Raw genomic sequence first — 13,387 nt, 5'->3', positions numbered from 1 at the left:
GGGTCAACACCCAGAAACCACACCACTGTGACTCGTCTAGCTAAACTGACTTCAAAGTGTTGCCTATTTATAGCATATTTCCCTATATTATCAAATAAAACTTGGAATAAATACTACATTTTATCAAATCTAAGATACCACTGGTTGTAATTTGCACAATTATTTTATGAAACACTAAAGAAAAAATGCTGCCAAATAAACTATGACCACCCATCAATAACAAGATGCCTCCCAATTTCAGAGATGAGAAAATGTCAAAACATATGTTTTAGAGTGGACAAATGATGGCACTTTATATTGTGGCATTTTAATCAGATCCTTTCTTGCGAGTACCCCCATAAAAACACCCCATGCGCTATAAATCTGAGGTGTTTGCAATACGTATATGTGACTGCTTTTCTTCTTTTTTTTTTTTTTTTGAGACAGAGTCTGGCTCTGTCACCCAAGCTGGAAGTGCAGTGGGGTGATCTTGGCTCACTGCAAGCTCTGCCACCCAGGTTCAAGCAATTCTCTGCCTCAGTCTCCCGAGTAGCTGGGCTTACAGGAACCCGCCACCATGCCTGGCTAATTTTTGTATTTTTAATAGAGACGGGGTTTCATCATCTTGGCCAGGCTGGTCTTGAACTCCTGACCTCATGATCCACCCCCGCCTCGGCCTCCCAAAGTGCTGGGATTATAGGTGTGAGCCAACATGCCTGGCTGTGACTCCTTTTCTCTAGTCTCCTATTCCTGGTTCTACTGCCCCCCTGCTAAAGACAGAACACATGACGAAACTTAACTTTAAAAGCCTTTGCAGAGACACTGTCCCTTTTGACCTTCACAGTGACCTCATGGGGAAGAGAGGACAGAAGGAGACCGACCCTATTAAGTTTGGGGCCTTGACCAAGGTCACACAGCCAGGGATACAGCAGGGCCCTCTGATCCCCAGGTGGTCTTTTCAACCAGAGTACATGGCCCCACTTCCAGCGGAATGTGCCATACAGGCATCAGATGTCCCAAAAGTTTCTCTCCAACAGTCCAAGGTCATCATCACCTCAGGCTTTAGCAAATCCCAGAGCAGGGATCACGGGGAAGGATGGTGCATTTTCAGGTACACCTCCTCTTCCCAGTTCAAAGGACCCTGCCGCACAGGCCACATGTCAGGAGGCGCCCGAGAGTGGAGGGTCTGCCAGAGCCCCTCTGGGGCTCTGGCTGGCAGCTGGGGCCAGTCCCTGAGTTTTCATCACTCACTTCCTATTACCACATCTGACACAAGATCCTGGGTGCAAACAGCCAGCTGGAGCTGGAACGTCAGATTGTGCAGATCCAGAATTCACTGTCACCCTTCAGGCGACATGAACAGAGAATCCTGGAGCCCCATGCAGAACTGGAAGGACCTGAGGCCTGGCCGAGGGAGCCTGTGCTTTGTAACAGACTCATCCAAAGCCGGCACTGACCTGGCAGGAGGGTGGGGCAGTTCCCTGATGGCTCTGCTGCCCTTGATCCTCACTCAGCCCTGGCCCCAAGCTAATTAATTTCAAAGATGATCACTTAAAAATACTCAAGGTGAGAAAGAAAATGGGCATCCTCTTCAGAGGATGATGAAAGCCCTCAGTATCTAAAGCAACCAGTCTGAAGCCAACAAGGTTCATGGCCTTGGCCCAACAGAAGCCCTGAGGGAGCTGAGCATCTGAGCCTGGGTTTTTGTTTTTGTTTTTTGTTTGTGAGCACAGTGAGGGTAGCGAGGCTGACCTCATAGGTCTGTGTGGAAGAGCAAAGAGAACAGCTATTGGTACAGGCCAGGTAGATACACTTAATGAACACAATCTCATAGCAGTGTCATGTGTGGGTCCTGCCCACATGGAGGGCTTCATAAGCCCCTAGCCCATTCCAGGGACACACACACACACTATACACACATATATGCACACATGCACATATACACATTCACACACATATACACACACGTACGCACACGCATTCACAGCCTAGGCGATATGTCTTTACCTGTCTGCTTCTGACACCAGGGCAATGCGGCCATAGTCCCAGAATCTTCTTCTTATAATAGAAAACACCAAGATTAAGAACTAAAAACAGAAAAGAAACCAAGTAAAAGCATATTGGATGGCTTCTCATTAGAAGACACAGCAGTCTCAGGGGTAAAGCCCACCTGCCTGCAATCAGCAGGGCTAGAAGGAAAACACCCAGGCCCAGAGAGGGCACTGAAGTGCCCAAGGCCATGCAGCTCAGTAGCCTGGATGCTTTGCTCACCCCCTTCACCAGCTCCTGTCACCTGTGCCCACGCCACCAAGGCTGCCAGCGCTGACGCCAAGCTTGCCTGGAGCCTGCCTAGTTCTGCACGTCAGCCCTGTCTCTTGCTCTCAAGGCAGCGGTAACACCACAAGGCCCAGTCTCGGGCCCTGTTCTGCCTTCAGTGGCCCTGAGCAGGAGGGTAAGTTCTGGCCCCAGAGCAGCCCCAGGAACCAGCGTCCTTCTTCACTTTACAGAAAATTTTTTTCTTTTCTTTTTTTTTTTTTGAGATGGAGTCTCGCTCTGTCACCCAGGCTGGAGTGCAGTGGCACGATCTTGGCTCACTGCAACTTCCCCACCCGGGTTCAAGCAATTCTTGTGCCTCAGCCTCCAGAGTAGCTGGGACTACAGGTGCCCGCCACCACACCCAGCTAATTTTTGTATTTTAGTAGAGACAGGGTTTCACCATATTGGTCAGGCTGGTCTCGAACTCCCGACCTCAGGTGATCCACCTGCCTCCGCCTCCCAAAGCGCTGGGATTACAGGCGTGAGCCACCATGCTGGCCAGAAAGTTTCATTTTAAATTACAGAACCAAGGTAGCAGATCCTCCTCAGGCTGAGCCAGAAACGGTCAGATTTTTCCTCTGAGTTTGGTTCCCCTGAAGGCAGGCCCCAGAGGCCCTGCAATCCCCCAACAGAGAGCATGCATGCAGGCAGCAAGGCACCATGAGAACCTGTGCTCGGGCTGGCTTGGCCTCCGTAAGCTGGGACACCTCAGCAAGCTTATGCCCAATGGCAACCTCAGGGCTGGACTAAGCCGCTTAGCTCTAGACATCTGTACACTCTAGACTGTCCTCACTCCCCACAGTCCACCTTGGCAGGCTCCCTGCCATGTTCCTGCCTCTCTTCCCTCCCTAGACAGGGTCCCTCTCTTTGAGGTTCAGGGAGGTAGAGAAATACATCTTAGTAAGCACACCCCTGCCTGCTCTGATCAGAAACAGGGGTTTTGAAGGTAGGCTTTGTTTTCCTAAAGGAAATCCAGAAGACCTGAACCCCAGAGGCACTGAGTTCTCGTGGAATTTTCTTCAGGTGAATCAGGAAGTTGGTGACATATTTTCAAAGGCAGGTGAGTCATGTTGTAGGAAAACCACGAAACCTGCTCAGCAGGTGCCTGCCCTCTCTGTCCACAGCAGCTGCCGCCCTGGCCTGTGCAGTGCAGACACTTCCCACAAACCCACGCTCTCCAGGGCCCTCTGGCTCTTATGTGTCCCCCCTCCCCCACCCCCAAAACTTACTGCAATAAAAATCCACCCCTGGCCGGGCACCGTGGCTCACTCCTGTAATCCCAGCACTTTGGGAGGCCAAGGCTGGTGAATTGCTTGAGCTCAGGAGTTTGAGACCAGCCTAGGCAACATGGTGTGAAATCCCATCTCTACCAAAAATACAAAAATAACCCAGACACGGTGGCATGTGCTTGTAGTCCCAGCTATGCAGGAGGCTGAGGTGGGAGGATTGCTTGAGCCCAGGAGGAGGAAGTCGCAGTGAATTGTGATTATGCCACTGTACTTCAGCCTGGGTGACAGAGTGAGACCTTGTCTCAAAAAAAAAAAAAAAATTCACCTTCAGCAGCACAATAGAGGGTGACTCTCTTCTCAGCCAACACTGTTGCAACAATACCCACCCAGCCCAGCTAGGGTCCCTGCCCAGGTCCCTCTCTCAGTACTCCTCACCTTGGCCAAACTCTCCCCACCCTGAAGACCCAGGGCCACCCTCCTCTAATCCCACCAATTCTGAAATCCACCCCCACACCCCTGCCCACTCCTCCTTGCTACCCTAAGCCACCCTCCCCATGTTCCCCACCCAAGCCTAGTCTCCAGCTCCAAGCAGTCCAAGGATGTTTACTCCATCAGAGCCATCTGCCCCCTTCACTCAGATGGTCTCTGCCACATGTTAGGAGACAGTATCAAGAGGCACTGGCCAGCCCATGGCATTTGTGAAAAGAAGGGGCACTTTAACCCCAATAAATCTCAGCCAGCCAACGTTGAGTCTGCATAAGGAAGAACAATGCCATGGGGCATCTTTGTGAACAAGGAGATCTACGTTAAAGAAAGGCTACCTGCTGAAGGTACGCTCTAAGAATCAGCTTCTAATTCTTTTTGTTTGTTTGTTTTTGTTTTTTTTTGTTTTAAGACAGCGTCTCGCTCTTGTTGCACAGGCTGGAGTGCAGTGGCGTGATCTCGGCTCATTGCAACTCTGCCTCCCAGGTTCAAGCAATTCTCCTGCCTCTGCCTCCAGAGTAGCCGGGATTACAGGCGCCTACCACCACACCCGGCTAATTTTTTGTATTTTTAGTAGAGACAGGGTTTCACCATGTTAGCCAGGCTGGTCTCGAACTCCTGACCTCAGGCAATCTACTCACCTCAGCCTCCCAAAGTGCTGAGATTACAGGCATGAGCCACCGTACCTGGCCCAGCTTCTGATTCTTTAAAAACCCCAGGGATGCCAGAGGGGAACAGGAGGTGACACTTGGGAACTGCAGCTGCTCTATTCTAGTCCGTATTCTCCATTCACATGTCTCAACCCCTTGAGATGACCCTTCCCAAGGGCCTTAAAGATACGACAGGCTGAGAGCTCTGCAATCACAGTAGTAATCACAGGCATAGCTATGTGAGTATTCTGGCCTTATCCAAATTCCAAAATTCTCTGAGATAGGAATTATGATCTCCATTTCCGGAGCAGAAAGGGGAGGTGCACAGAAGCTAAGTAACATGCCTAAGTCACAGAGCTGGTAAGCAGCAGAGTTGGGATTTAAACCCAGCTATGTCTGACTTCTCATCTAAGTTTCCCAGAAGGCCCTGGGTGGGGCATTTAAACAAATAACTGAGGCAGTGGGACACGACTCATGAGGGCTCTCACCAGGAAGCAGCTGACGTCTATGAGCAGGACAGTGGGGATGCCACCAAAGGTGACCCCCTGGAGCACGGTGCTGTTTTTGGCTGAGTTGTAGCAATAGGAGTCGTTGGGCCGGTCCCCGAGTCCCAGCTGCTCCCTGATGGACACTGCCTTGGACTGCCACAGCTCCAGGAACGGGGAGTCCATCATCGCGCCTGTCTTCCCTGGAGCACAGGACAACAGGACAAGGCAGACGTTCAGGGCTCAAATTTCTTGCAGGTTCCCACCAGTGCTGGCAGAGCCAAAGGTAGGCGTTTCCCCAGGGACTGATCGGGCACAGTGAGCCAGCAGCAAGGAGTCCGGGAGAGCCAGACATTGGACCTCTGCGTGCCTGGCAGTGTCCACAGAGAATGGCTGCATTGTGGGACAATCTCAGGGGATCGGATGGTCAGAGTGGATGGCTCATCCAGGACACAGTGGGCGGATCTCCAGAGGGGGCGATATGGAGCAAAGGAGGGACAGAGTTGCTGCAGCTGCTGTCTTAAGAAGTCCTAAAGCTCCTCTAGCCTCGAGGACTCGTGTTGGGAAAGTCACTCCTGCAGAAGCCACTGGCGGATCTAGAGTACAGACAGGGGAGAGGGAGAAAGGCACACAAAGGCAGGAAGAGGAAAACACCGGGATAAACAAACAGGGAAGAAGGGAACATCCAAGTATTCACGATGGTCCATCCACGAGCCACAGACCACACCTCACTCCCACTGCTCACAGAATGTCAGAGCTGGGACCTCAGAGATGGGTCCATCTGCTATACTTGGAAACCAAGCCTCAGAGGTTTAATAACTTGCCCCAAAGTTAAGGTTAAGGAGCTGGTCAGGGCAGAATTGAATCCCAAACCCAATATCCTGACTCTCAGATGCCAGTTCTCTTTTTACTTTGCCACAGAGGAGAAAGTAAAGGGGGTGGTCTAGGGTAGGGACGGGGAGGGAGTCAGGAGTCCCAGGGCCTCCTCAGGGACCTCTGGGTCCCCTAGCTCTGCGCTTTCACACACACATACCCCTCCTGGGTACCATCAGTCTAACTGCAAGGCCCAGCATTTCCAAAGCAAACACTGCTCCAGGCTGGGTTGTTGACCTTTCCTTCCTGAGGCTCCTGGCGCCCCTGGTGAAGCTAATAGAAATCTCCAGTGTCTGTCCCCTGACACCAGAGGACCGGGAGTTAGTGTCCAAGTTCTCATGCTGTGGCTGAAGGGCCAGAACACATATTCAGCCTGGACTTGCTTAAGATCCTACCTGCCCAAATCTGGTAAATCTAGAATTCCCAGGGGATTTTTCGGCTAAGTCTGGTGCTTCTAGCTGTTACAGGGACAAAGATCTTGAGAACAAGAAGAAAAGATATAGAGAACCCAAACAGATGTTTGGATACCAGTAGTGCTGGTGAGGTGTGTATGTTGGGTAACCCCTAGGCCTGCAGTGCTGGGGACAATCACACATGGACACCTACCTACCTACCTACACACACACACACACACACACACACACACACACACACACACGCGAAGCACAAGAAGCATGAATGAGTGGAAAGCCCAAGAACATGGGAGCATCCCACAGACAGCCAAGTCACTTTCTCAACCTTCTAAGAGACTTGGCAATGGCTGGAGGTAGTGGGGGTTGTGATGCCAGAGTCATGGGGCTGCTGACTCTGAACAGAGTGTCACAAGAGTGACCTCTGGAACACAGATGTTCTTGGCTTCCCTTTAAAATCCCCCAGTGGCACCACCCAATGGAACACCCCAGCCCAACACTTCGAGGCCACCACCTACCCCTCCTCCTTCCTGTCCCCACACTTACCAGACACTAGGGGAAGGAAGGACTGTGGATGGGCCCGTTGGAGACGTCCTCAGTTGGAGCTGTCTCTGGCAAAGGCAAAAGCAGCCCCGGCCACCTCCCAAGCTGCCAAGGGCCAGGCGTCGGGCCTAACACTCATGTCCTGCAGGGCTTTCCTGACCAGTGAGTCCTGGGGTACCAAACTGTAGACTTTCCTGAAGGATCACAGACACCAAGCATCACATGGGAGCCACCCTTTTCCAGTGTAGGGGTCTGGATGGAAACCCTCCAGCACACACCCGTGTATGCATGCTGCCCATATGGACCTTTAGGTTCTGCCCAGTGGGCTCCCTCCTGCCTGGATCTCTCCCCAAACTCCCAGAACTGGTTCTCCATCCATCAGTGCTCCTCTGTGTGACCCTACTCCTCCTTCCTCGGCCAGCACCACCTGTGGCCCCAGCCTCTCTCCTCTTCGCCAATGGCTCAAGGACCTGCTGGGTCTAGGGGAGCAGCCCTCTCCCACAGAAACCCTGGAGGCTGTGGGCTCACAGTAGGGCCCCAAGCAAAGGACTTCACCTGGGCCCCAAGGGCCAATGCTACTGGGGAGGCTCCCCACGGTTCCCCAAGAGCTAGAATCAGGAAAAGGGAACACAGCAGCATGAACAAGGAAGGCTTGAAAAGTGAAGTGGAAAGAAAAAACATCCCCATAAAATGCTCACAGAGGGAGCATTGTCCCTGGAAAGGGGAGGGTGCTGTGGTGGTGCTGGGAGTGGCATACCCTCGCCAATGCTGCAGAGAAGGAGAGAGGCCTCTGCGGAGGGAAACACCTGTGGCTCCTCTTCCCCCTTCCTCCAGCCCCAGTCATGCCTCTAAGTTACTTGTCTCTTGCCAAATAGGCTTCCCAGAGTGGTTTGACAAAGTTTGATAAGAACTCAGGGAGGTGGCTAGCAAATACTATCAGCCTGAGACGGAGGTAAGGTCAGGTGGCCAGTCCTGTCTGCCCTCTCCGATGAGCACCCAGGTTAGGGTACAGCTCTGGGGACCCACAATCTCTCTCAGACCTTTCAGCTCGGTCCCAGCCTGTCCCTGCCCATTAGACACGTAAAGTCCAGATCCCCCTGAAACAGCTCCGTCCCTCTGGCTCTCCATGGGACAGCTCCTCTGCATCTTCACAAACAGGCACGCTCTGAGCGGGCAGCTGGGAACACAGACACCATGCGACAGTGCTGCCAGGCTGAGGAGAAGGCAGGGGGAGGGGAGCACCCAGCTGGCAGCTGTATAGAGGAGGCCAAACCAGCAGCTAGGCACTGTGGTTGAAGTGGCACTGCCTGGCTGAGAACCCCTGGCAATATTCAGTCATCCTAGATGTATGTGAATGCCTAGCACTTACCTGTGCCTTCCAGAAATTCTCCATTCATCCCCTTATTCCTACTCAATATGCCGAGGGTAGGAAAGCCAAGAATTACTGCTGAGGCCCAAGAGCCAGAGTGGGCAGCAGGTGACTTCACGCTCCCAACCCAAAGTTCAACCCATGTGCAGGCAAGCGTCTGATTGTGGCCAGTGGGAGAGGGCTAAATCCAACAGCTGGTCTAAATTTGCCAAAGTAAACTACCTATGCTAATCCACTGCCAGTCTCCATTGGCAGCAAGGACTGGCCTGGTGGCCAACTTGACAAGCTCTAGAAATACCAGCAGAATGTTGCAGGAAGTATATGGATATTGTTCGTTCTTGCAAGAAGGCCCGTACAAATTCAGGGTAATTTTATCATCACCAAATCTTTCAATCCTGTGATGACAATAGCGAAACTACAAGCAGCTCCAGGCCTTCTGCCTCAGGAGCTAACTCTGGTCTTTCAGATGCAGAATAAGGTTGCAAAGTAAAGTACAAACTTCTCCTTATGGCAACACCAAACAGGACCCAGTAACCCGGACAACTGTTTACCTCTACCCTGGAGCACAAAGGAAATGACACAGCCCCTGGCTGAAACCAGAGGCAGTGTGGCTCAGGGATTATGTGAGCAGGCTCTGGAGTTAGGGTCTCAGCACCACGCAGTTCAGACAAGCAGCCTAACCACTCTGTGCCTTGGCTTCCTTCGCCAGGAAATGCGAGTGATGACTTTCTCTCACGGAGCTGTTGGGAGGCACAGATCCCAAACAACACCTGTAAAGCACTTAGCCCAGGACCCGGCCTTAGCAAGCAATTAGAAGCTGTCTGCCTTTATTTTAAGTCGCCCCTCCAGCTAATGGGAAACACAAGGGCAGGATCCCACCTGACGTCTTCTCTGTTAGAGCCCAACGAACAGCTAGGAGAGACCTTTGCCCCCACACTAAACAAAGGAGAGGGGCGTGTGAAGGGAAAAGGAGCCTCGGCTTCCGTTCATATCCCCCTTGAAGGCACAGCAGACTTGAGGATGACCTGAGAGGTGTCAAGGGAGGGTCAGTGGGTCCGCCACGCTGTCCACCCCTGCCCTTGAAGAGGACACCACCTGCCTGGGGCTGAATGACCAAGGCCCCTCCAGGGCCTCAGGTAGCTAGTCTTATCAGGTGCTGGAACCTTTGCGGATTTGGTTTCTTAGCAGAACTCGCCTCACCCTTTCCGCCCCCGCCCTTCCCCCCAGTCCCCGAGTCCCCAGCCTCCCTCCTCAGGACTCCGCCAAGGCTGCAGGAAGTGGTCACCCAGGAACAGCCCGAGGGTGGCCTCTGCCTTCCTGGCGTCAGGAGAGTCGGACGCTTGGCCCTTTCCCAGCCCGGCCTCGTATAGGGTCCGAGGAGCCCATAGCTGCACTCCTAGTTAGGTGGGAGGTCGGACTCCGCCGACAAATCCCAAAGAGAGGGGTGGGGAAGAAGGAGATACCAGCCCTGAAAGCGAAAAGCCGGAGAGGAAAGTCCTGAAAAGCCGCCAGGAATTCCCGAGGAGCGCAGGGCTGGAATGGGGGCGCTGCCCGGACCCTCTCCTCCCACCCAATCCCGCGTCGTCACCCCCTGCTTGGGGTCGGGGGCTCTGGGGTCTGCGTATGCTGGGAGCCGTTCCGGAACCGGACACCTGGCGCGCACCCCGACGTGGACCCGGCCCCGCACGTCCCGGGAAAGGCGGAGGGTGCATTGCCCCTCCTCACGCCCCCTGTCCCCTGTACCTGCGGCGGCGGCGTGTCTGGCGGGACCCAGCAGCGCGGGGCGTGTTCCGACCACTTAAAAGTTACAAAGTGAAACTCCGGCGCCTCCTGCACATGCGCAGAGCTGCGGCCACCGCTTGCCCAATTTGGAGTCTTGGCCCGCGGCGGCGCAAGCCTGTACGCAGCTGACTGCGCCTCCCGCGGTGGCCCTCGGCGGTCCTCTGCCCCGGCCTGGCCTCCTGGTTGCCGCTCAGCCCCGCAGCTCCTCCCGGAGGTCTGCAAGCCCCGGACCGGCCAGCTCACGTCCAGGCTCCAAGAAGGGATCCGCCGGGGCGCACCCTCTTCCGTCCCCCGGCACGAGCCCAGTCTCTGGACGCCTGCGGGAGAACTGGGCCAAGCACAAGGTGGTCGCGGCGCAGGGAGAGCATCTGCAAACGTTGGTCCCTGTAGTGCTTTGAATTTCCCCGAAGAGCTCTTAGACCCGCCCCGGGAGAGTGGGGTTGCGGGGGTGGTAGCATGGGGAGCTCAGCAGGATTCAGCCCGCACCTCGGCTCCGGGTAGTCGGGGACCGCGCGGAGCGCCCTGCAAGAGGCCGCGGCTCCCCCGCCGCTGTAGAAGGCCGGACCGTGAAAGCCCGGAGGGTCTCCGTTCGGGCAAAAATGTGGGGGCGGGTCGCAGCATTTCCAACGCCCCCTGGGGCTAGTCCATTACTGCTCGAGCCAGGGCCGCCAAGGGCACCTACTCCAGCCCAGGTCCGAGAGCGCGGCATGCCTCCCGGCCGGGAGCCAAATGTTTCCAGGGAGCCGGTGGCCTCCACAACCGGACCGCAAGCTCGCGAGGGCAGGGCCGGCCCGCCGCGCCAGGGACTGCTGGGCGCTGCGCGGGAAGTGAGGCTGGGTTCGGGGAGGACCGCGCGCCCTGGGAATCAAGGAGCAAACCAACCCCTCCGCAGGCCCTTGTTTCCCTATCTGTGAAATGAGTGGTTGGACCAAAGCTTCCTCTCAGGTCCCTTGCAGCACCCCTCTCTGAGCTCTGAGCAGTCCTCACCCCACATGCATGCCTTTGCAGGTTCTCCGACCTCTCTTCCATTTCTGAGCTTTCATCATTTTCTGTAACGGCATAAAAATATCCTCCTTATTGCCGGGCGCGGTGGCTCATGCCTGTAATACCGGCACTTTGGGAGGCCGAGGTGGGCGGATCACCTGAAGTCTGGAGTTCGAGACCAGCCTGACCCGCATGGAGAAACCCCGTCTCTACTAAAAATACAAAATTAGCCGGGTGTGGTGGCACATGCCTGTAATCCCAGCTACTAGGGAGTCTGAGGCAGGAGAATCGCTTGAACCTGGGAGGCGGAGGTTACGGTGAGCTGAGATTTCACCATTGAACTCCAGCCTGGGCAACAAGAGCGAAACTCTGTCTCAAAAAAAAAAAAAAAAAAAAAAAAAAAAAATCCTCCATACCTCCCTGTCCCTGATTCTAGCGCCAGTCTGTGGCTGTCCAGGGGTGGGGGGTGGGGAGGGTCTCTTCCTGCCTCTCTCAGTTCTTTTCTGTCCCATCTGTCTTTCCCCTTCTCTCCCCAAAGCTCTAGCCACTAGTTATTTTCCAGGGTTTTTCCTCTGTGCCCCCCCAGTATCATCTCTGCCCTTGTCCCTCCATAGCTGCGCCTGGCCATCCCCCCTCCCTGCTCTCTTACCTCCACATCTGACGGTCTGCAGAGTCCTGGGTGTGGCCCCTGGACTCCCCGTTGGCTCCTTAGACTGTCCCTGTCCAATCTTCCTTCCACTCCCCACTCCCGCACCTGCCTGTCCTCCTTCCTTCCTCAATGAATGGTGCCCCCACCTGTCTGGTCTGTGCCATGGGTCCAGGCAAGTGCAAGGTTCCGGTCTTGGTAATTAGAATGCTGGAGCCACTGACAAAGATTTCAGAGAGAGAAAGGATTTCTAAATTTGTTCTTGAGTAGGTTAAGGTTATTTCAAAATCAAGAGAAGGCCTTGATGGATCGAAATGTGAGTTGAGATAGCCACAGCCTTTGTTATGTCAGTTGTGTGAAGTGCTTGTAAAATCACTATTTTATTTTTTAATTTTTAATTAATTATTTACTTATTGAGACAGAGTCTCACTCTGTCGCCCAGGCTGTAGTACAGTGGTGTGATCTCAGCTCACTGCAACCTCCACCTCCTGGCTTCAAGCGATTCTCCTGCCTCAGCCTCCCAAGTAGCTGGGATTATAGGCATGTGCCACCACACCCGGCTAATTTTGTACTTTTAGTAGAGATGGGGTTTCTCTATGTTGGTCAGGCTGGTCTCAAACTCCCAACCTCAGGTGTTCCTCAGGATTACAGACGTGAGCCACCGCGCCCAGCTGCACAGCTCTTACAGCTATAAATTCCAGATCCTCTGAAGCTTTATTTTCTTCTCTAAGTATAGATGATAATTTTGATCACAGATTTTATTTTGATGCAAGTAGGATTGGAATAAAGCCCAGTCACTATGCCCAGGAAAGTCAAAGTGTCAAGAACAAAAAAATTTCAGTATTGGCCCGGCACGGTGGCTCACGCCTGTAATCCCAGCACTTTGGGAGGCCGAGGTGGGCGGATCACAAGGTCAGGAGATAGAGACCATCCTGGCTAACATGGTGAAACCCCATCTCTACTAAAAATACAAAAAAATTAGCCGGGCGTGGTGGCGGGCACCTGTAGTCCCAGCTACTCGGGAGGCTAAGGCAGGAGAATAGCGTGAACCCATGAGGCGGAGCTTGCAGTAAGCCGAGATCGCGCCACTGCACTCCAGCCACTGTACTCCAGCCTGGGCGACTCCGTCTCAAAAAAAAAAAAAAAAAAAGAAATTTCTGTATCAATTCTGGGAGGGCAGGTACCATAGATTCTAGAATCAGAATGCATTTTATTTTTATTTATTTTATTTTTGAGACAGAATCTCACTCTATTGCCCAAGCTGGAGTGCAGTGGTGTGATCTCAGCTTACTGCAACCTCCGCCTGCTGGGTTTAAGCGATTCTCATGCCTCAGCCTCCTGAGTAGCTGGAATTACAGACGCACACCACCATGCCCAGCTAATTTTTGTATTTTTAGTAGAAATGCACTCTCACCATGTTGGCCAGGCTGGTCTTGAACTCCTGGCCTCAAGTGATCCACCCACCTCGGCCTCCCAAAGTGCTGGGATTACAGAAGTGAGCCATCGTGCTGGCCCTGAAAGCATTTTAATCCTAGTTTCATGTATTACCTAACCAAGATCTTTACCAAGTCTTGGCCAACTCAAGCTCTTTCCTTAGTTTTACAATCAGGTTGACCTAATCTCTGTAGAACTTTCTGC

At 53.5% G+C, this 13,387-nt stretch overlaps 1 protein-coding gene across 3 annotated transcripts in view; it reads right to left on the bottom strand.

Moving 5' to 3' along the window:
• TMEM63A (transmembrane protein 63A) overlaps positions 1-10,513 on the bottom strand; it is a 36,211-nt gene extending 25,698 nt beyond the window's left edge. The window contains exons 1-4 of one of the 3 annotated variants that reach the window (XM_003308777.6): positions 10,081-10,513; positions 6,972-7,162; positions 5,146-5,345; positions 1,987-2,066 (exon numbers count right to left, since the gene is read on the bottom strand). In XM_003308777.6, coding sequence (XP_003308825.1) covers positions 1,987-2,066; positions 5,146-5,331 — 266 coding nt within the window. In that variant the 5' untranslated portion in view covers positions 5,332-5,345; positions 6,972-7,162; positions 10,081-10,513. Of the gene's footprint in view, positions 1-1,986; positions 2,067-5,145; positions 5,739-6,971; positions 7,163-10,080 lie in introns of all 3 variants that reach the window. The other 2 variants (XM_016939809.4, XM_009441570.5) reach the window with 2 other exon arrangements.
• Positions 10,514-13,387: the final 2,874 nt, after the last annotated feature.

Source organism: Pan troglodytes, chromosome 1, assembly GCF_028858775.2.
Source record: "Pan troglodytes isolate AG18354 chromosome 1, NHGRI_mPanTro3-v2.0_pri, whole genome shotgun sequence".
NCBI lineage: Eukaryota > Metazoa > Chordata > Mammalia > Primates > Hominidae > Pan > Pan troglodytes.
Note: the sequence above shows the minus strand (reverse complement) of the source record. Positions and strands in the feature narration are given on the sequence as shown.